Source organism: Trachurus japonicus, chromosome 22, assembly GCF_045865225.1.
Source record: "Trachurus japonicus isolate A0001 chromosome 22, Traja_1.0".
Classification (NCBI taxonomy): domain Eukaryota; kingdom Metazoa; phylum Chordata; class Actinopteri; order Carangiformes; family Carangidae; genus Trachurus; species Trachurus japonicus.
The window spans coordinates 10,132,340-10,154,886 of record NC_140928.1 but is presented as its reverse complement, the minus strand read 5'-3'; the positions used below and the strand labels follow the sequence as shown (position 1 = coordinate 10,154,886).

Here is a 22,547-nt window from a genome sequence, read left to right as displayed (position 1 = left end):
TCCACCTCGGATCAAACTGGGCAAAAAGAAAAATCACTTTGGAGTTAAAATGAGGTTACAGTGCAGGTAACACACACTCACACACACACTTAGTCACACTCACACACACACACACACATATGTATGTACATTTGGAGATATAACACCCAGTGTCGCCCAGCGACTGTGTGTACGTTTTCAATAATTCATAAAAGGTTTTATGAGGCTGTATGTTAAGACTTCAAATCCCCCACCCCGGGTCTATTTTAATATCAATAAAATGTATTTGGCTGGTTTGAGAAATAATAAACATTACAATCACACACTTCTTAGTGTCAGCACCCCATGTGTTCAGTACAGAAACACTTTTGTCATCGTTCATTTACATTTTCCTCACACACGCTGATAAAAGAGAATTTACCTTATGTTAAAAAAAAAATTAAAAAAAGAGTGGATGTTGTCTCATACCAGACATATGGTCTTATCATAAACAGTTTTTTGGTTAAATAAACAGTTTTTTTGTTTATTCATCCTGTAATCTGGGGTTGTGTAATGCCGTGATAAAGGCTGCACTTGTCCGTGTGAAGCTCTCGCTGCTCAGTGACCTGCTGCGGAAAGAGCTGCTTTTGTGCCGCAGCATTATAATTACGACCGGACAAAAGGCTCATCCTTGAAAAACAGCCAATTTAAGTGTTGCATAAACCGAAGCTCGAATTCAGCCTTGCAGCAAAAAAGCTGTGCAGCCAGCTGGGTTCAGTTTATCACTGAAAGAACACATGCACATATCATACTGGAAATAATAAGAGTTGACTGTGTGCAGCCCCAGATGATTTACAATCAGTGTAAGCCCAGGGGAAGAGGGGGGGGGGAACATATAATATAATTTAAAAAGTTAAGAAAACACACCTTGCCATATCTGGCTGTAATATTCCCTTCAATACTGTGGTTATTATATCCATAACAAACATGATCACTGTTGCTGAATTTTGCCCTTTTTTCTTTTCTTTTTTTTTGTACGATAGAAAAAATATAGCAGCAGGTGAAGTCAGGCATCACAGATGTTAAGGTTGACTCTGCTGAAGCAATGAATCTAGTTTGTAGCAAAGTTTCAGAAATCTTTTGGGTATTGAAGAAGAGGGGGGAAAAGGCACACCCATGAAGCTCAAACACATGATAGCACCTCATGTAAATGCTAAAGACGTGTATGTGTAACTCTGTCTGTCATGGCTATGAGACTCAGGTAAACTTTTTTTAGGCGTCTTTTTTGTAAAAAGGCGACGGCTTCCTCAAACGGGCGCTTCAGTTAGAGTTAGCAGTATGCTACATGCTAACTGTGTTGCTCTGTAACTTTGGTCTTGACTGAAACCGGTGGGTGTGTTGCTGAGAGACTTTGGTCTAACATTTATGGTCCCAAAAAGGTCTTTGAATATTTTTTTTACTCCAGCACAACTTCAGGTTTAATATCTTGTATTTTATTAATGGGTCATTGTTTCCAGAGGATTAGGATTTTTGAGAAATATTCATGGTTCCCAGAGGATGAATCCTTGTGAGCTGTTCTTGTGCCACTGTTGAGGTTTTAGGGGAAATATATCAAAAAGTACTGGATGGAGAGATTTGTAATTTTATACACTCGTTCATGTGTTTCTGAGGATGAACTGTGACAATTTCGTTTTTCCTCTTTTGCCATCATCAGGTCAAAATTTCAAGATATCCAGTAACTTTGACGACACTCCCATCAGCCACCTGCATTAGCATTAGCATTTTAGCATAAAGTAGCCTATCACTGCATCCATTTTGAGAGATGTGCACATTTTCAGATCTTTGTGCATGTGGATAGTTGATTAATAATACGCCCTGTTTTTGCCATCACTGGATCGTTTCTGTTTCTGGAATAAATTTTTTAGGGAAATGCTTCACATCGGTCTTTTGTTTTGATCGGAGCTGAGATTTAAAGTTTGGACGGGGCCCCAGAAGATTTCCTGGTTTCTAAGTGGGTCGCTGCTGCTGCATTCTTGTGTTTGGGAATGGCAGTCTTTAGACATTTCTCTGTCACACATCGTTGCCAGTTGAGGAAGCTGTTGCCCAAAAAAATGTAACGCCACCAAAAACATCCCCAGCGCATCATCACCGCTCCTGTTACTTTCTTTGTTGACGTGAACTGGTTCTCACAGTAAGTGAAAAGCCTCTTTGTTTGAGAACAGACATTTTTAAAGCGACAAAAATATTCAGTTACTTCCTCTCTGTGCTGCTATAACTAGACATCAAATAAAGGAACATTGATGAATTCTCATTGGAAAAACTCTGAACATCAATAACTTATTTAGCTATACACCTCTTTGCAAGAGATCATTTCAATAACAATATTACAAAACTACCAGGATTCAGTCACCTACAGTAAAAAAAAGCCAGAACTAAGCGAGCTGCTGTAGCACCTTATTCAAATAGCTTCACAGTCGTCTTCTTTAACTCACTTCCACGCACAGAATCACCTGCTTTTATGATACATCACACCAACAACACCCTCCCGTTTTGTTCTGAGAGCTGCACTGCAGAGAAAGGCTTTGCTTCCAGTATCATTTATATGCCGACGCCGCGTTTTTTGTCTTTTTTGTTTAGTTTTTTTTGTTTTTACAGACGATACAGAAGGTTCACATGAGCTAAGCCACTAAGAAAAGCGTCTCATTTACACAGACGAGGATGCGACAGTCGGCTATTGCTCTCAACCAGGTATCATTGCTGCTGCTGCTGACCAGCCTCAACCCATCCAACGTCCATCCGTCCATTCACTCACTCACACACACACACACACACACAAAAAAAGATGACTTTCGCGCTCTCCCCGTTTGTGGAGGTGTTTGTGAGCGAAGGCAGGAAGAAGATTTACAAGATGCTGTGGCTCTGCACGTGTGCTTTTGAAATGTGACGGGGGCTCCATTTTCCGCTCATTTACAAAACGACCTTCGTCCTTCAAAGACATTGTTAAAAAAATTTGGGAAACTTTTGTTTCGATCTGCAGCGGACAGTCGGTTAGCTTAGCTTAGCATAAAGACAGGAGACAGGGAAAGAACGACTGTAGCTCCGTCTTTCTTTGTCTTAATGTGAAAAAACCCAAGTCATAGGCTTTTTGTTTGTTTTATCTGTATAAAAATTAGAACATAAACAACAATTTGTAGTTTGTAGTAGTTTTAGTTATGTGCCGGACTTTTTCTTAATTACAAAATCGTGTTTTTACGCTATAATTTTTGTACAGATTTTACAAAGGACTTCAATAAGTGATCATTTGTGGTGTTTTGGAATAATCTCTGAAGTTTGTACAGAACCAAACTGTTTCCCTCCGGTTCCAGTCTTGGAGCTAAGCTAAGCTAAGCTAACCAGCTGCTGGCTGAAGGTACATAATCACCACCAGACAGATATGACAGTGTTATCAGTCTTCTCATCTAATTCTTGGCAAGAGAATAAATATCAAACTACTCCTCTAACCCCACATTATTATTATTATCATCACTGTACATAACTTTATCACATTCCTGATCCATTGGCTTGAGACGGTGATTATTTTTCAACAGGCCTCCACCTCCTTCGACTGTCGCTGTCACGTCAAAAATTCAAGGTACAGATGGTGAAGCACCGTTCGGTCTGACAAGAGCTCTGCAGTCGGTCCATGTGTCCAAGGTTTAGGCATGATAAAGGCATGGCTCAGCGCTGGATGGGGCCTGTTACACAGAGTCAGGGGGTCAGTCGGTCAGGGGGACAAGAGGAGGAGGAAGGGGGAGGAGGAGGAGGGTGGGAGCAGAGTTAATGACTGGCAGGATGAACCCTGGGAAAACTGGGAGAGGTTTTCCCCAAACCGGGCATCGGTGAGTCTTTAGCACACGGAGCCAGTCGGATCTGCCTCCCCGGGTGTGTAGAAGTCTGGGATGGGTAGACCAGTGTGCAGCGTGACCTGTGGAGAAATACATTGACATACAGATATATGGGTTAATGGTAAACTACTGTATGGTGAAAAAAAAAAAAGTTTGTTTTTTTGTTGCTGTGCCTGCAGGTGGAGCTGTTGAGCCATTTCCTCAGTGAGTGTTTTGTCTTGGAGGCAGTTTGCTTGCTCACTATGAGAAAAACTGGCTGAGAGCAATAAGAGACTCAAAGCTCTTAACTGTTGTTAGGTCTTTGAAGCTTCCTCTTTCAAGGTTTAATCCTCTGAGTCCATATTTTTTAAAACTTGGAAGAGCAGTTTTAATGAATAATAACTGTACTCATGTGATGCTCCATTGATCTGCGAGTAAAAACCTCTGTTTTTGCTTGCAGCATCACTCGGTGCGCTCAGGGAGCCGAGGCCCGCTATGAAGCAGCTGCAGGGGGCCTCTGCATGTTGATCACTTACTGTGAATCAAATGTGACTCTGGAGGGTAAACCAGCTTATTGTATGTGGTTTATTTAAGAGCGCACAGTGGTGGAAAATACATCATATTTATTGCTGAATAATATAGTGGATATAAAACGTCCCAAGAAAGTAAATAATGCTGTTAAATGCACTAAATTTAAACACTTTGCAGAGATTTGCTTTCAAATATTTATACATTACATGGCAACATGATTATATGTTGACCTTTGAAAGCGGCGTCCCGCTGATTTTACACTTCAAGTCAAGTTTACTCATCATTAGGAGGAGGAGGCCGAGGAGGAGGACTTAGTCTGTTCAAACAGATTAATGAAATGACTCTGCTTAAAGTGTAAGATGGGCAAATCATCAGGGTGATCAGGGCTTACAAAAATTGCTAATAGGTTGCATTGTATATCCTGTATCAGATGTATTTTCATTAAATTTCATTAAATTATTTGATAGTTTAGCCTCTGCTGTTTTGACCTTCTCTTTTAAAAAAATCTGTCACCCCTGAACTTTGTGGAGGTGCACAACCAAATCAGTGTCAACACATGATGTTGTTATGTGTTTTTATCAGAGTTTGCAGAGCTTAAAAATAAGAAAAAATCTTTAACCCACACAACTTTATATTAAAACCAAGCGGAGAAAATCTTCAATGTCCCCAAAAATGCAGAAAACATCTCATCAATTGTCAGGTTAGGACATTTACAGCAGTGAGAAACGGTTAATTAACCATAATAATTTAAAGAATTCTCCCCCTGAAGTTGTTGACGTTGGTTTTGTGGATCTACACAACAACATGAGTCTGTACCTGGACATTTCGGTTGAGGCTGATGGCGGGGTAGTAAACGCCCTCCAGGCCTTCGAACGCCACCGGACCCTGCTGCTCATCGTTGATGAGGAAGATGACGATCCTGCGCGTGAAGTCGAGCAGCACGCCTATTGTGGCGCCTTTACTGATGCCACCGTCGGACCTGCAGAGTCGCACAAAGAAGTACAGTTAAGACAATTTTACAAAATATGGCAGCCATTTTTAATTTAGTATATGGAAAATCTACCAGCACACCAGGTAGACTAATCTCGCTGTATTGGAGCTCGACTTGGTATGAACTATGAATAGTGATGCTACCCCATGTCTCCCTCAGTATCTCCGATTATTGTATAATGTACTTTATTTATTTATTCATTTATTACTGTCATTATTATTATTTTTTTTTTTTAAATGTATTTATTTTTCCACTTTCTATTGTCTTGTCACTGTGAGTTCATTTCATTTTTACTTTGCCACCTTGTGGACATTGAATCTTCTCCTGATTTGATATGTTGTGTGAGTTTGTAACTGTAACTTTGTTCTTGAAAAAAAAATCAAAAATCAAATATGCAAACAAAAAAACCTGAATCTACTCTGCGACGTCCTGCAGGAAGTTTGTTAACGTCCGTCCTGCAGGAAGTTTCCTCACCTGTTGGTGTGCGAGTTGTTGTGCATGAACCAGGAACGGTTGTTGTCCACGTACATGGCCCAGGCCTTGTCGTCCTTCCCCAGCATCACGTCCTTCAAGACGTCGCCCCGAGCGATTCCGAAGGCCGGGTCCGGGTGGTTGTCGTAGCGATCGACGGTCATCTCCCAGTAGTGGACGCCGCGGGAGAAAGCGGAGTTGCCCATGACCACCCTGTCGTCGTAGCTGTTGCACGACACCGTCAGGTTGTCGTTGGAGAAGATGATGTCCGGGTGGGCGGAGGCGGGGTCGAAGGTGAACCAAGCAACTGCGCAAGAAGAAGGAGAAGAGTTGAACATCCTGTTGTTCAGCGTCAGTTAATCGATAATCAGAGGCGAGTTGAACAGACTTTACACAGGAGGAGGAAGTTGGCGGTCAGATGAGGTGAAGTTACACTGTAAAATCTTCTAAAATGAAGGAATAACACATGAGAGAAGATGAGAAGATCAACTATCACTACATGATATTTAATGATGATCAAAAGTCCTTAGCATCACACTATAATATAACTTACTTAATCTTTAACTTAATCTTAATAATAATAATCTTAATAATATCACCCCTGTGTCAGACAGGCTGCAAATAATAGTTGGCAGTTGTTTTCCCCTGCTTGGAACCAGACGAGTGGCGTCATCATCTAAGCTCTTTAAAATAGCTGGATTATTTTTTTTCTTTCATCAATTATAGATGTATAAAAAAACGATTCTTCAATAGAGGAAATCCACAGTGATTTTAGGATATAGGACAGGTTGGCCTCATAGTGTGAAGCTGTAGTGGGTGGGGGATAAAAAGATGGATACTATTTAGAGGAATCATATTACTCATATTCGTAATCATAGTTTTTCATTTACCATAAAAGACAAAAGTATGAAACATCTGGATCGTTCTGCAGAGACACGATGCTGTTGGGTTTCTCTTTAAATTCCATTTTAAAGCTGCACTAATTAATATGTCTCTCATAGTAGAAAACCCTATACATATTTTTTTTTATATAGCTATACTGATAAATAATCAATGTATTGGTTATATTTGTGGATTTCAGCAAGAAATATTTGTGTGTCCATCAGAAAAACATTTGTGTAACTTTTTAGTTACATGTAGATTCTTTTTACATTCATTAAAAATATTTTGAGTGCATTAAAAATGTTTTTGTTGAGAGTCATTTACATATAAATCCCCAAAACGTAGAGAGTCTAGATCTCTAAATTGAATAAAATAAAACCCAAACTGTCTCTGGGTTTGTTGTAAAATGTCCCTAATGGTTTAATGGTTCCTTCAACAGCAGGTCAAATCAAATGCTAACAACACTTTTGCAAACTGACTGACTCGTGGTTGGAGGTTTAGTGCCACAGCTCTTAAATCTACACAGAGAAATGTGGGAGCGCTGCAGGCGGGCGTCTGCACTTCATGTGGGCTCCACTGGACCTGCTTGTCCACATTTCAGAGGTGTCACTGTGTGCAGTAAAGTTTCACTGCAAACCTTTTATTTCCCAAAGGAAATAAAACAAAGACGTTTATTAGAAGCCCATATTGAACGTTTAATAAGTGCAGCCCACAGAGCAGCAAACGGCCCACCTGCTGGTCTGAGAGTGAGGGGTGCACTGATGAAACAGGAAATGGCCGGGAGGGGATTAAATAGGAAACAAGGCAGCAATGAGAGCCGTCCATACCTGTGCCTATAGACTGAATATCACATGGAGGGAGTCCAGCTGAAATGTGAAATGAAAAGGGGAAGAAAAAGAGAGGGGGAAAGGAGAAAGCAAAAGAGGGGAGGAGGAGGAGGAGGAGAACGAAGCGAAGCGTCGAAGCAGACGGGGATCAGGGAGGGACGGTGGAGGGGGTAAAAAAAAGCACGTTTGATCAGGGAGGCTGATTTGGCTCAGTGACCAAAGTATAAAAAATAACAAAAAGAAAAAAGAGAAAGAGAAACCATAAAATAAAACAAAACAAAACAAAACAAAACAGCTCCTATAGAAACAACCCAGACTTGAAAAGAGCAAGCATGAAAACAAAGAGAGAACCGCTCTTGATTGAGAAACTTGTGGGAAATAAAACCGACAACATCAAAGCCTGGTCCGACCGGGCGGGTGAACGACGTCGGAGCTCTGGAAACGTCTGAGTGGTTAGATCACTGTGTGTGCAGCCCCCGACAGCTGCTGAGTGCTCCCTCTCTGTCAGGTAGTCGGAGGCTGCCTGGGCCTTTCAGCTGCACTGATGGATGACAAGCTTACCCGTCTACGTAGTGCTGCATTAAACTAATGGGAACGCAAGCGCACAGGTGGATTATCAGCTGCTGCTGGATGTACCTGGTATAAAAGCTCAAACACACTCTAAAACCTTAATTTAAAGCCTTAAAGCCTTGCACCAGATATTTCGGAAGCTTTTACTGTTATTATTTTTCTGTTACATGAAAGATTGACAGAGGGTTGATTGCCCCAAGGTATTTAAAATCCTTCTGATACTCGTCACTATAAATCAAAATGCTTGATTTTGAATCAGAAATATGTTAAAGAAATTGCCAAGGAAGATGCAAAATAAGTCAAATTTCCCCCGCAAAGTTTCTGAAGATGCAAGGCTTTAATGTGGCAGCAGCAATTTATTATTCCTAAGATCTTCTGAAGTTCAGTCGGGATTTATTTGCTGTAAAATGAACATGTTGATCCTAAAAGAAGAGCCGAGACCCGAGTCTGTGATCTGAGAAAAAACAAGAAAACGATTCTACTGCTCTTATTGGAGCTGTGATAAAACACCTGCCAGCTGTTTGCTCAAGTACAAACTTTCCACAAGTGTTAAGACAGAAGATCAGATGTGTGAATCCACCTGGGAAAGGAAAGCACACAGGAAGAAACATGTGGCAGGTACTGTAGGTAGCAAGGGAGAGCAAATGTGCTCAGAGTAAATTTTCAAGCGGACATGATTTGTGTGTAGTTGCCATTTTCTAAATGACAGTCATTAGAAACTGGGAGTGATAATTTCAGTGTTGTCAGCAGAGATGAGCTATTTATACAAGTGTCTCTAAAAGACTTTGAAGAGCCTCCTGCTAATTAAAAAAAAAACATCTTAAAACTCAAGAGTGGCTCCTCTTGTCTCTCTTTTTATCTTGTTCTTGAGTTTGCAGCTACACTTTGAGTTAAAGACATCAATGAACTGAGAGTTTCTGGTTTGATTTGATCAAAACCCAATATTAATGGATTGGCTTCAGCTGCTTTGTGTTAACACGCTCACAGGCTGGACTAGGATGGTGCACGACAAATATTTGAGGGCTCATTTGTGATGACGATGATGAGCTCAGTTCTGGAGGTTTCACAGACTTCACAGACTTGAGTCTTGGCTCTTTCCGGATTTTAACTTAATGGAGATCAAACAGATTAGTGGATGAGTTCAGTTTTAATTGAGTATTTTTTTCCCCTTCTATCCACACAGTCAGATCAGTAGTAGGAGGAGCTGGTGCTTAACGTACTCTCAGACGTCTGCATGATCAGCGTCTTGCTGTACTGGCCCACTCCGCTGGCGTTAAAGGCCTTCACTCTGGACTTGTATGTGCTGTTGAAGTGAAGCCCGTCCACTGTGCAGATGGTCTCCGTCCCCACGTAGACTTCCTGTAAAGACACAGCGCTTCCTGTCAAAACTTTGGACGATTACATCAAGTGCGTAATAATTATGACACCAAAACTGACACAGCAGCAGAGTCGCACTTCGGAGAGAGGAGAGACCGTCCTGTTTGGATTTGACGGTGAGTGTTATAAACGAGAGTGAGTGTGTACAACCGAGCGTGGGTGAGGCAGCCCACACCGGGGTATAAATAGACATGGGCACACAACTCGCCAGGCTCAGCGTGGCGCTGCGTTGGCGAACCTCAATGAGTCAGAGAACAGAAGAGGAAGAGAAAACTTCCCTCACAATCCGTAAAATAGTTTTTTTGGCCGAAAATCAGCTGCCGGTCCGACGTGAAATGACTTGAGTTACATTTAAAGAGTGAAAATAAAGGCAAAAACAACTTTAAAACACACACTCTTCACTATTTCTGTTGTGAATCTCGAGACAAACTGCATCATAAAGTGTCCAAGCTGTAACACAATTTGGCTTCAGCTGTCTACCCAATTAGCAGTTAGCGGATACGGTCGGTGCCTCTGCTGGCAGTAGCTACTGTGTGTAAATGATCACCCTGTCAGGAAACAGTTGTAATTAAGACAGAGCGACGACGACGAGGACTCGCACAAACAGTCGCGAACACAGAGCGCAGGCTGAAGTTCGAGGCTGAGAGAGCAGAGCCAGCTGGCCGCGGCTACCGCAGGACCCATCGCTGCCTGCTTTCTCCCAAATTAAAACACAGGAAGCCGCTTGCAAACAGCTGCTGGACCTTTTTACATCACACAGGGAGCGTTTCAGCTGATGCTCCGCAGTCGAGAGGAACAACTGTCGTCCCATTTCAGCCTCTTCACAAACCAGGGTCGTCTATTTACAGTCAGAAAAAGCGCATAAGTTAATTTGATGGACGTGTTGGTGCCGCTTGGACGCTGTCTGAGGCTGGAGTGAGTCGCTATTGGAAAAACGACAGCTAGCTGGTTAGCATGCTAACTCCAGTAGAGGAAAAAAAGTGATAGAGACATTTAGACTGATGCTGATGGTGAGTAAAAGAATTAAGTTTGACCCTGAACTTGCAACTTTTCTTCCTGACTGATAAACAAACAGCTGTCAATGCTAACTTTAGCTATGCAGCAATAGTAAAACTTGTAAACATTGCTTAATTTGTGCTTATTTAGGAGTGAATATTAACGTGAAAGAGAAATACTTGACACTGAAGCCAAATATTCAAGAGATCAAGAGGTTGAGGTATTAAGAGAGTGTGTGAGAGTTAGTATATGTGATTTCAAATACTTTTGTCTAATTTTCCAAAGGTTGAATGGGGTTATGACTGAGGAAGAGGTGTGGTATTAATATTTGTAAAGTATAATTCTTTCAAAAAGATAGACAATTAGTAATGTGGGCTGGAAGGATTTCAGAAAAACAAACCCAAATCTTTCTTGTCCAGCTACTGAGTCCAAGATTTCTCACTTTTAAACGTTTTATTTTTTATTTTTTTCAAGCCCATCGGCAGTCATTATAAAGTTTCCTGGGTTTTTCATCTTGGGAAATGGGAAAAACCAGTCGTGTCTCTCCTCATTTACTCTCATTACATGGAGAAGAATCTCAAAACAAAAATAGTCCTGTTTTTCCTCTCTACACTGGCACAGATTATTTTCCTCTTTCTATCTCTGTGCTGATTCTGAAAACTCTCGGCCTCAGGGGTTCGTCAGAATTAATTTTTACTCCAAAAAAGCAGAGTTATTGGTTTCACACAGAATGAGAAAATGGGCGACTAATAAAAGATGATTTCAAATTCTTGAGCTGCACTTAAACAAGCTGCACACGGCTGCTGTAGTGAACGAGTAGGAGGAGGAAGGAGGCTTATCTTTACAGGTTTAGAGGTCAGACACAGATCCGCTCTGCCATTGTACTGAGGAAACCGTTCAGGACGTATTAGCTGTCATCATAACAAAGCAGGAGCCTCGATGTATAGGGAGCCGGGGAGGGTCTTGTGAGGATTGATTTCATGGTGAACCTCTGCGAGTGTATGAACGCCGCTTTGATCCCAGATCATGCTTCCTTGCAGGATCATCCCGGCCAACAGCTGGGATACAGACCGCCTCACCGCCTCACGACGGCTCGTCACCCGACCTGCTCTCGTATCGCCACGGAGCTGCGCTGAGCGGCGCGGCCGTCACACGTCGTCTCGAGGGAGATCGGCGACAAAGCGCTGCTTTCACATTCCCCTGGCTGAGCTGGTGTCCTCCCTGGCACCAAATGAACGAGTCTTTGTTGAGGTTGAAGGGGGGTATTGTTCTCTAAAAAGGTGAATTACTACTCTAACTGGTCCCGAGCTTCGCTTTCTGTGTCGTAATCTGAATGTAAATCCAACAAAAGTTCCCATTTAAAGTAAAAAAGTAATGTCGACACCCATTATTTAAAGTCCACAGATAAATCTCTGCTGTTCATACCTGCAGAGGAGAACTCACCCTGAACGGGCCGCCGTTGCCATCGTCCAGCTCCAGGATGTATCCGTCCACGGCGATGGTGGAGAGCGGTGGTTGTTTCCATGACAACGTGGCACTGTTGTTCTGAGTGCAGCATTCCTCCAGCTGGAGCATCGGAGCGGCCGGGACTGAGGAGAGGAAAAAACCAGGCCAGATTAGAGCCGACTGAGATACGGGAAGACGACGTCCGCACAGTATGCACACAACTGGGTCTCACTCTGCGGTACATGAAGCCCCCCGTTCAATATTTATCATTTAGAAAATTCACCATGACTTCATGAATTCACAACACATCAATCAAAGGCTACACCGACTCATGATGAATATCAACAACAGCAAACTTCTTTGGCTTTCTGGGTAATTTATAGAAAATTAAAGCAAACACCTTCAGTATTTCCATATAAAACAGGTACAAAATACACAAACACAAATTTATATGCAAACAACCCAAACAGCCAGAGAGTGCACCCACTCACGTTGCTGGACAAATGATGTTTACCAGGGAAATAATTAGTGAATAAATTATAAAAGAGGTCGTACTGTATGCAAGAACAAGTTGTCTTTGAAACCGAAAACCCAGACACGTCACGGGAAGACACTACGTGAAGAAATATCACAGTTCTATTGTTCGTATTTTAATAATATCATTGGTAAATTAGCTCTGAAGCTGCTGGAATATTATGGTGATTTTTCATAAGACAGAGACAGAGGGTGGAGGGATAGCCCATCCTGCTAAAAACGCTCCAGTAGAGCAGACATTTGCTCTCAAGGGAGCTTAAACTTCCCTCTTTGACTTAAAAAAAAAGGAAACCTGCCATCGCTCTGGTGGGAAACCCCCTCAGGTGTCTCCACCCGCTATCTCCAGTCTTTTTACCTTTCATCTGGACAAAGTCCAGCTGGTGGATGGTCTGCAGGAGGGGTCCGCTGTCCAGAGTGAGGTCGAAGTCGCTGGTCATCCTCGGGGTGAGAGTTCCCTTCCCCCACTGGCCCTCCGTCATGTGGACTCTCCGGATCAAAGCGTCGGAGATCTGAGAGCGACACGGCACAGATTGATCCATGTTAAAACTCAACGACGAACACTGAGCTCTGAACCAGGAAATCACAGAAGATCACACATGAATCTACGTTTATGTCAACTTTATATCATCCTCTACTCAAACAAGACATCAAATCTGGATTTTAACTGTATAAAACTATATAATTATTGAAGAAATGGAGTCAGTTTCCAGTCAGTAAAGAAATTATATGTTTTTTCAAATATTTATCTTTCTGCTAAACTTCATAGGAAATGATCAAACACCTGTTACAGAAGATATAAGTGCCGAACCTGTGTTTCTCGTTTAAATGTTTAAACTGTGATGACTTAATTATCTTTGCACCATGTGAAGGAGGGATTTCTCTTTTATCTGAATAAATATTCCTCCTGTGAGAAATGTTACTAAACCTCAAGGAGGGAAAATGTGTTTTAAGTGCAGCTTTCAAGCTTTTAGCCTTTTATTTCCTCACAATAGATTTGACAGCTTTACTTTCTGTCTGTTCTCTAACACGGCGGGTTAAACCGGTTCCTGCTTCATAAAATCTTATTTTATTTTCCAGACTTTTTCCATCTTTGCTTCTTTCTTGTGAATTCTTGGTCGATATTAAACATTTAGTAAGTGTTCTTTTCATTTTTATGAGGCTGCTCTGTTTGGGAACAGAAAGAACTGTTCCTCTAAGAAACATTTGCATCCTCCTCCGCTTCAGGTGAGGTGAACAAAGAGTCTTTACAGCGCATCGTACCTGTAGGAAACCACTGGGGTCGTTCTCCTTGATGACCTCCAGACAGTACTCCATCAGCCCGGTGGTCTGACGCAGCTTCACCGTGCAGTGGGAGATCTGATCCCGGACCACCTGCAGTTATAAAAAAGGCAAAGATGGAGGAGAAATAAGGGAGAAAAGAAGAAAGAGCCACAGGGGAATCAGGCTTTGCAAGTAAAATACACTTCTAAAAACAACAACAAGCATGTGGAAGATAATTGTATGTTAATCATCACCCTTTTCCTGTAATCATTTTGGAGTGGAACATGGAGGAAATGCAGAAATGTGGTTTTAATGATGGAGGTGGGAGTGTGAGAACTGTAATCGGGCAGAGAGTGGAGATGCAAAGAGTGAATAAGGCAAAGGAGGTGGTTGAATGATGAATGAGGGAGGGAGTGAGAGAGAGAAGGGAAAAACAATGCAATCATGACAAAAAAACAAGACAGAAAAGGGACGGAAGAGAGGAGACGCTGGGTGGAGGAGGAAGGAAAGGAGGCCGGCGAACACCGATTAGACAAAGCTGTGAATGGACGAGGAGGAGGAAAACCAATAATGAGATCACGAGCGGGATTGTCAAAGTGATCGATCGAGTAATTTTTTTTTCTCTTGAGACTCAGACTCAGATTGAGAGATGGTTAAAGAGAGAAGAGGAAGAAGAGGAGGAGGAGGACACTTATTATTGACGTTAACGGAAGGAGAGTGACATTTCGGTTTTCACGCGCTGGCCGTGTGACCAGTCATCAGCATCGCCGCTTACGGACGGAGGCGATGAAACTATCAGTTCTACCAACTTAAAGATTTCTTGTCCCTTGGCCCTTATTGATTATAACGATCTGATCACACAGACCCTCCGATAATCAATTCCTTTGATTTGATGGCGACTCGTTGGGAGATTCCCTCTCTCCCAGCGACACTACGGATGTCCACAGAGCCCACCACCCAACATTCTCCCCCCCTTCCCTCCCTTCCTTGTAACAGTGTGAAATAAGCGGAGGTGCTGGACCGATGGTTGCTAGGTAACAGAAACTTCACTGCTGCTATCTGACGGGCTCGGAGGCTGAGTGGAGAGGAAAATCCTTTCTGCCTTTTGCCGCTCGGAGACTGACACACTGTACACAGCGAGATGATTTACTGATGACTGCAGTCAGACAGCAGCATCAATATGCGAGTGCTGCACCACCGAGACCAGCACACAACACACGTCTATATGATTATGGCTGATTGTTGCCTGATTAATTGCATTTCTCTTCAGATGCAGCCTGGGAAATAAGTATTCACATCTTATTTTATTGATACAGGAGGATGCTTTACCCTTTTCCAATCAACTCGGAGCAGGAAACTGAGTTTATAGCATGTGTGATCAAATATTCTGTCATGGTACTTATCATTTTATATTATCAGCAACATATGTTGAGGTTTCTGGGATGTATTCAAGAATTGAATTGAAGACGCACCTGATGCAACGATCTCGCAAAACCCACTAATGTCACAAGATAGTTGCAGTGCTTCGAGGAGATTATCTATCACATCAAGGTGCAGCCGGAGGGGGTGGGTGTGAGTCATCTCCCCCGAGACACTTCACACATCGTTCCTGTGCTTGGTACAATAATGTATCAGATGGTGTTGTGTCACAGTCTGTTCATCAGGAGGAAAAACTCATCTGCCACATTATCAACTTTGTGGAAACATGTTTTAATTTGTCCCTAACAAGCAATACTTGTTGCACTGTTGTTATGACGGTCGGGGTTAAGTGGGAGAAAGACGCTTACGGTTGGAGAACATCAACACTGCTGGAGATTCAGATGACAGAGCTACAGGTGCTTTGGCTTTTACTTTTGGCTTATCTGTGATTTGTTTCTTATTCTTAGCCTTTCCACAAGAAAACTGTAAAAGTAAAAGTGTAAACAAAGTCTTTATCTGCTCTGACATGAGCTGTAAATATCAGCACATCCAGCTGACATGCAAAGTGTCACTTTTAAGAAGATATTCTGTGAGCATCAACTCACAAACACACTGGTTGGTTCACATCGATAAAAGCCTGTTTTACAATAAGCAATGAGGCTCATTTCTGTACATAAAATACTAGGCTTATTCAGCACAAAACTCACTTAAAGGGACAACGAGGAGTTTCGGAAAGCAAAGCATTTTCACACTACATTTCCCATGAGCCTCCGCACACACGGTGAAATTCTTGGACTGGCGCAAGATGGACGAAAGCAAAAACATTTGCAAAGAATGTTTTCATTAATCAAGAATGAAAGTTGGAGGTTCGAAGACGATCAGATACCGTCGTAGTTCTGAATATAAACTATATAAATTTGGCGGCGTTATTCCCATGACCCGCCGGGCAGCGTCCGGGAAACCGAAACTAGGAAATGCTGGGCGAGTCGACCACTAAACAATATCAAAACAACCATAAATACAAAACGATTTATTGAAAATGGACCCATTAACAAGTGTGGGTAATGTAGATTCATCCACATTGATATGAGACTCTTTTATAACCAAAAGCAAACTCCTCGGGGTCTCTTTAAAAAACAGTGCAGTCTCTGTCTTCGTTTATAACTTGTGAGGACGGGGGCGTGAGCCAGTCCCAGCTGACATAGGGTGAAAGCGAGGTACGTCTAAAACAGGTTTCCTGTTTATCACGAGGCTGACACATACTGTAGAGACAAACAACCTCACTCACCTAGAGTCGCCAGTTAACCTAATGTGCAAATGCCTTTATAATGTGGGAAGTAGCCAGAGAACAGGAAGAGGAAAATGCACACAGGCACAGGGACATGTAAATATCAAAACAGTGTTTTTAAGGGCTCACGAGTCGTCACTGACATTTGACCCAGAAAGGAGAAAGAAAACCTGAGGAACCGAGCACAACAAGCTTGCGGCCTGTTCAGGCATCTGAAAATTATTCTAGCTGACCTCAGACGGCTTTCTTCCAACACACTGCAAAAACACACTCAACACTGCAGATTTTCACTCTGAGCCATTGGGAGACTCCCGTCCTCCACCTCTGTCTCTAACCCTCTTTCTTTCTTTTACCAGGGAAGGTGAATCTAAAATGAAATCTGTATTTAAGCCAGTCAGGGGTTAGGTGGAGTTACAGAGTCTGGAGTCACGTTTGTTTTGACCCTTTCCGCCTGTGCCGACATATCTGTGGGTTCTGCTTCCCGCTGAGATGACAGGCTGCGAAAAACCGACTGAATACTTAATAAACCTTGGTTTATTCAAACTCGAGCAGCGTGAACTTAAATGAACCGAACATAAAAATGCAGCTTCTCTTTAAAGGTTTGGGACCAGAAGGAAACAAACTGAGAATCTGACTGCGTTTAAATATCAAACGGCAAACTGAATATATTCAACTGACTTAATAGTTATGGCGACTCGGTCTATATTTCTCTGGCTGAAGGCCAAACCTACCCCCGCTGTGTCTAGCCTGGAGCATCCACACCCCTGCAGTGGCCTGGCAGGTGTCCAGGAAGAGTTTGTCACTGCTGTCGGTGCTCGTTTAACAATCAGACTCGCTGTCTGTCCCCTGTACGCAGCTGGAATCACAATCTCTTAATTCACAGAGAGTATACATAATGGCACATGGTGGAATTTGCCCTGATATGACGACAACCAACATGTCTCATCATGTCTCTTCTTCCTCCCTCTCAGACTTTTCAGACGTTCACCAAGCAGCAGCTCCTCTCTCACTCTCTCTCTCTTCTGTATTGCAGTCATCGCCCCAGAAATCTGCTTTTAATCAGATTCAGAATAAGATACAAAAGCTGCCGCCGGCGGTTCAGCTCCGCCAGATGATCAGCCAGTAATCAGATTCATTTATCTGAATTTACCACAGAGGGGAAGAGCAGAGGCAGCAGTGAGAGGTGGGGCAGCAGCAGCATCAGGGAGGGGGGGGGGGGTATTTTTTAATTTTGATGAGAGAAGTTGAGCGCAGGACGGCGGTAGAGGGCGAATCTGCCGGTGTTAAGTGGGACAGAGTTTTTGCAGCAGCAGCAGCAGCAGCAGTAGAGATGAATGGAGCTCACGTCCTCCGTCCTCTCCGACGCATGTGGCTGTCATAGTGATTAAGCACATCGTCGCACGGAGTCGCAGCAGCTCAACAGTGATGCTAAAACAATCTCCAACACACAGGGAAGGCAAATACATCAGAAACGAACACTGTGTGAGAACGGTCCGACACTCCCACACAGTCATCGTTCACATTTGTCGCAGCAGGTTTCGTCATCATAGTTAAAATGATGAATTTACTGTTGCCGTTGGAAACAACTGGAGGGGAGGGGGGTACAAATACTAATCAAAGTTTTTAGTACTTAAGGACTTTTAATGACTGTTTTGGTCAGTCTGTCTGTCTGACTTCACATTTTGCTAGAATAAAAATGATTTAAAAAGTGACATGAACAGACTGAGAACTTCATCTTATTAAACAAAACAGACTTTGATGCAGATTTTCTCTTTTGTGACATAAATTGCGGTTACAAAATAACTAATAAACTGAAATATATCACAATATATTATTACAATAACTTCATATTGTATTTGGTGCAGCCCAACCCTAGAAACAAACTCATTACTACTATTGATGTAAAAGGTGCTAATATCAAGTGCAGTCTGGGTGAGTCAAGGCAAAAACAATAATTAATGCTGATATTACTGTTTTGTTTTTTTTCTGGGGAAGAACAGTAAACGGAAACATGAACACATCATCACATTTTAAAGGGGAACTTTGCAAGTCCAGTCGGTTTTTCGCTGTTTTGCTAACCCTCCTCCTGGCCATGTGCATCTGTTTTCAACGAAGCCGGCGAGAAGTCCATCCATGGAGCGGTGGATAACGTTATACATCATATACAATGTCACGATTTATTTGTGTAGTCTTATCTGTCATAAACAAGAGATTGCGGTTTACGCGGCGCATTTCTGTCGTGGTGCCGCCAAGACGAGAGCTGGGACACCGGGTCGGAGATTCTGATCTTGCAAGGTTGGTTTTCGGCCAAGAGACGCTACGTTGAAGGCAGAGAGCCTCCATTCTCCCTGTAACAAGTTACAAGTCATGTATTTAACCCTCACAATTACTCCGAAGCTGCTTAATTAAGGTAAAAAATCTTGCATAGTTCCTCTTTAAGTTCATGTCGGCCAATAGTTGCTCTTTTACACATCCAGCAGGCGTGGAGCTTCCGTTTTTGGTGTCAACCAACTCCTGAGGGAAACACCTGGTTCTTCAGCTGCTAAATACTCATCGCCACGTTTTACCAGGTAGTCGCTCCCTGTGCAGGGGAGTATGTGGTAGCTTTTTCTCTGAAAACGATTTCATTGTTGGTTTGTTTGGCGTGCGGTTCTTTCCATATTACACAGGGTCATTTGATTGATTTGAATTATTATGAGATGAGATTTAAACAACACAAATGTTGTCCACTAGCACGATGTAATATTACTAATTATAATAATAATATCTACCTAATATCTTGACATCAGCTGTGTGAGTGAGTCTGCAGGACCTGTTGCCTCTTTGAGAAATAAATTACCTCCTTCTCTCTGTTCGTGTTGTGATTATTAGGCCACTGCGGCACTTGCAGCCGTGCGAGATACCGTGGCTGCAGTCTCCAATAACCCGATCTCTCTCTCTCTCTCTTGCAGCAGCACCGGCTGGTTTACAGTGTAGTCAGGACCCTGCCATTAAATCTGTGACAGTCTGACATTATGGAGGAGCATGAAGATGATTTAATGACACGGAGAAACACACACAGGATGAGTGGAAAGTATAAAGCTGAGCTGCAGAGGAGGGACAGGGTTAGACGGGGTAAAGATGGGAGAGAAGAATAAAAGATGCTGCAGTAGAAGATGTGTAGAGGTGAGCAGAGTGATGGATAGAGAGATGAGAGGAGATGAAGGGAGGAGGTTAAAGAAAGGCAGACGGAGTAGAAAGGAAATACATGAGGGACTGTGGTGGGAAACATTAAATCAGACTGTTAGAGGATGAAAGGCAGATGAATAAAGGGATTAGTCCTGTTTGTTAAAGCTGCAGTGACGGTCAGAGAAAGTGACAAGTGCCACTTTCTGACACTCGGCTGTCAGCGAGGATCAAGGCGCCGTCTGCACGCCATTAACGCGTCGCTCACTCAGGCCAACAAAGAGCACATACAACAGTACGACAGGCTTCACCTCCTTGATGGAAACAGCATGACGGGGCCTTCTACTTCCATTATCAACCATCTTTTAGTTGTTTCATCAATTAATCAATTAAGGATTCAGTCTATAAAAACATCAGCAGTTATGTGAGAGGCTGAAAGCAGAGAATATTTTTGCATTTTTGTTCAATAAAGGACTAAAAGGATTAGAGCTGAATCAAGCAGCAGATTAATCAATTAGCCAAGAGACAAATAAAAGTCATCAGACACAATTTTCAGTCACATTTCAATCAAAGAAACCATAAAAACCTCTGCTATAGCTCCTTACTCGTGGATATTTTCTGATTTTCTCTGTTATATAAAACTGTAAATTGTAAATCTTTGGGTTTTGACATTTGAATACAGTGGGGGAAACAAGTACTTGATCCCCTGCTGATTTTTGACCTTATTTCACTTGATGAAATGTAAATTAATTTATAACCTTTATATGATGATATTATTTCTGGATTTTTTTGTTCTTATTCTGTCTCTCTCTGTTAAAATAAACTTTAAACTATAAAACTATAGACCATCCCTTTCTTTGTGGGGGAGCAAACTTACAAAATCGGCAGGGGATCAAATACTTATTTCCCCCACTATCAACCTGGGCTTTTATTAATCTAAACAATAATTAGTGAAATATCTAATGAAATTCATCATTAGCTGTGTGTCGCTCAGGTATTTTAAATAAGACAGCAGCAGTGTAGTGGTGAGTAACAACACCCTGATAGTGGATTCAGCTGCTCTCTTAATATTTCATGTTCATCCTCTCTGCTGCAGATCCCACTGCAGCAATAAAAACTGTCGTTCAGCGTCACAGAACTAACCATCCGACTTTATTTTTCCGTGCTCATCTACGAGCCACAAAACAGTCCGAACTCTTCCGCGTTTGAATGTTTGAAAGCGGAGGAGAACCCCCCTGGGGGAGAGCAGGGATTCCCCCGGAGCTAAACGCTCTGTCGGATTGACGCGGAGTCAACAGCGACATCACTTCAGTGAGGCTGCGCTCATTAAACGACCCGAGCCGGGGGTCCAGGGGATGAAGCATCTGGTGGCAAAATCTGCATCGAGCGGAAGAAAACGCAGACTGACTTCGTTTGTGATTCACTTTGTGTTGCTGTGATCAGCCCCCGGAGGAACCGCTCATCAGTTCGGTGTTTCTGCTCCCACATGAAACACAGCAACAGGGACCGACGGCTGAAACAGTGTGTCTCGGTTTGATCGTGTGCAATACACCCTCCATCTTTACATCAACGTACTGTACTACACTGAGAGGAGCAGTTTATCATGGTGCGTTGAATTACATTCATGAGTTGCACTTCTGCTTAGAGACAATTTGAATCGTTCTTGTTCAGATGCTTGGGACAAACACTGACACCTGAGACTTTAGATTTGCTGCAGAACGGTGACTCATTGCTAGAAATTTTAAAAATCAGCTTCTTCTCACAACATGTTTGCTGACTGAGCTGCTTGTTTTTCTGACAGGTCAGGAAAACTGCTCTGTGGTGCCAACTTTGACCAAAAAAAAAGAGCCATAACTCATGATGATGGATTTTCACTGAAACAGGTTTAAAGCCTTTGTAAATGGATTTTCATATCTCACTGACAGGAAGTGGTAAAATGGCTGCCTGGAGGCAGGAAAACCTGCTGCCAGTCTGAAAATTTGATCTGCAATTTTCAGTAAAGGGCTTGAAACACGATAAAAGTGGCTGCAGCCGCCATGAGGTAAACACAGGTCACATCTTCAGTATGACATCAGTGTCTGGTGGGATTTTACATTGGGAGTTTACATTCAACTTTCATGCACGTTGTAGATTATAAATGTAGATTAATGGTGTTTTTGGACTTTTTTCCACATAAAACGCAAAGTTTGGTTCCAGCCCCACTTACAGTAGAACTATATTTTGACAATGTGGAAATGGCTTTGTACAAGTAATTAGAGGATAACACCTAAACCTCACATCCTTCAATTATAATTAAATACTCTAAAGAGATATTAAATACTCTAAAATACATAATTAAAAGTGCAGCAGTGGAGTCTCATACTGTAAAGTGCAGTCCTGTTAACTGTTCAGATATAAAACTTTATGCTCACTTTACAACAAGTACAGTCAAAGATTCAACCTTTCCAACAAAACACGGCCCAGTTTTGCTTTAAACTAATTCAACAACGTTTTTTCCAGTGGAATAACAGTTAAAGCAGAAGTAAGCGGAATGTCTGTGTTAATATAAGTCTTAAATAGTTATATCTTCCGAGCAAGCAATCACTTATGTAGAGTGTTTGGTCTGAAACACGTGTCTGTCAGTCACTCTGCTCTGCTGTAACCGAGGAGAAAACTTTCCTTGTATCCTACAACCTTTATCCAATGAGGAGAGAGAACGGCATAAAGGGGCGGTCCTCTCTGTGTGTGCAGCCAAGGGATGCGCGTGAATGTGGTGACGTAGGGACGAGGGCGGGGACTGCTAACTCCATCGGCTGACAAGAAGTTAGCCAAAACGACCGGATCGCTTACTTCTGCTTTAAAGTTTCTGATTCTGGTTTGTCGCAAAGAACAACAAATGTGAAAAACTTTCACACATTGTTCGCGCTGAATAAGTCATTCAAATCTTCCTATGTATGAAAATTGTGGCAGATCTTTTGTATTTGATAAAT

General features: G+C 42.3%; 1 protein-coding gene across 2 annotated transcripts in view; it reads right to left on the bottom strand.

Annotated features, from left to right (window-relative positions):
* Window positions 1–495: 495 nt before the first annotated feature.
* The window catches only part of trim9 (tripartite motif containing 9), a 40,731-nt gene continuing 18,679 nt past the window's right edge, over window positions 496–22,547 (bottom strand). The window contains exons 4-11 of one of the 2 annotated variants that reach the window (XM_085767337.1): window positions 13,707–13,817; window positions 12,802–12,955; window positions 11,910–12,055; window positions 9,314–9,452; window positions 7,524–7,562; window positions 5,818–6,121; window positions 5,169–5,331; window positions 2,610–3,922 (exon numbers count right to left, since the gene is read on the bottom strand). In XM_085767337.1, the coding sequence (XP_085623463.1) occupies window positions 3,845–3,922; window positions 5,169–5,331; window positions 5,818–6,121; window positions 7,524–7,562; window positions 9,314–9,452; window positions 11,910–12,055; window positions 12,802–12,955; window positions 13,707–13,817 (1,134 nt within the window). In that variant the 3' untranslated portion in view covers window positions 2,610–3,844. Of the gene's footprint in view, window positions 3,923–5,168; window positions 5,332–5,817; window positions 6,122–7,523; window positions 7,563–9,313; window positions 9,453–11,909; window positions 12,056–12,801; window positions 12,956–13,706; window positions 13,818–22,547 lie in introns of both variants that reach the window. The other variant, XM_085767338.1, reaches the window with a different exon arrangement.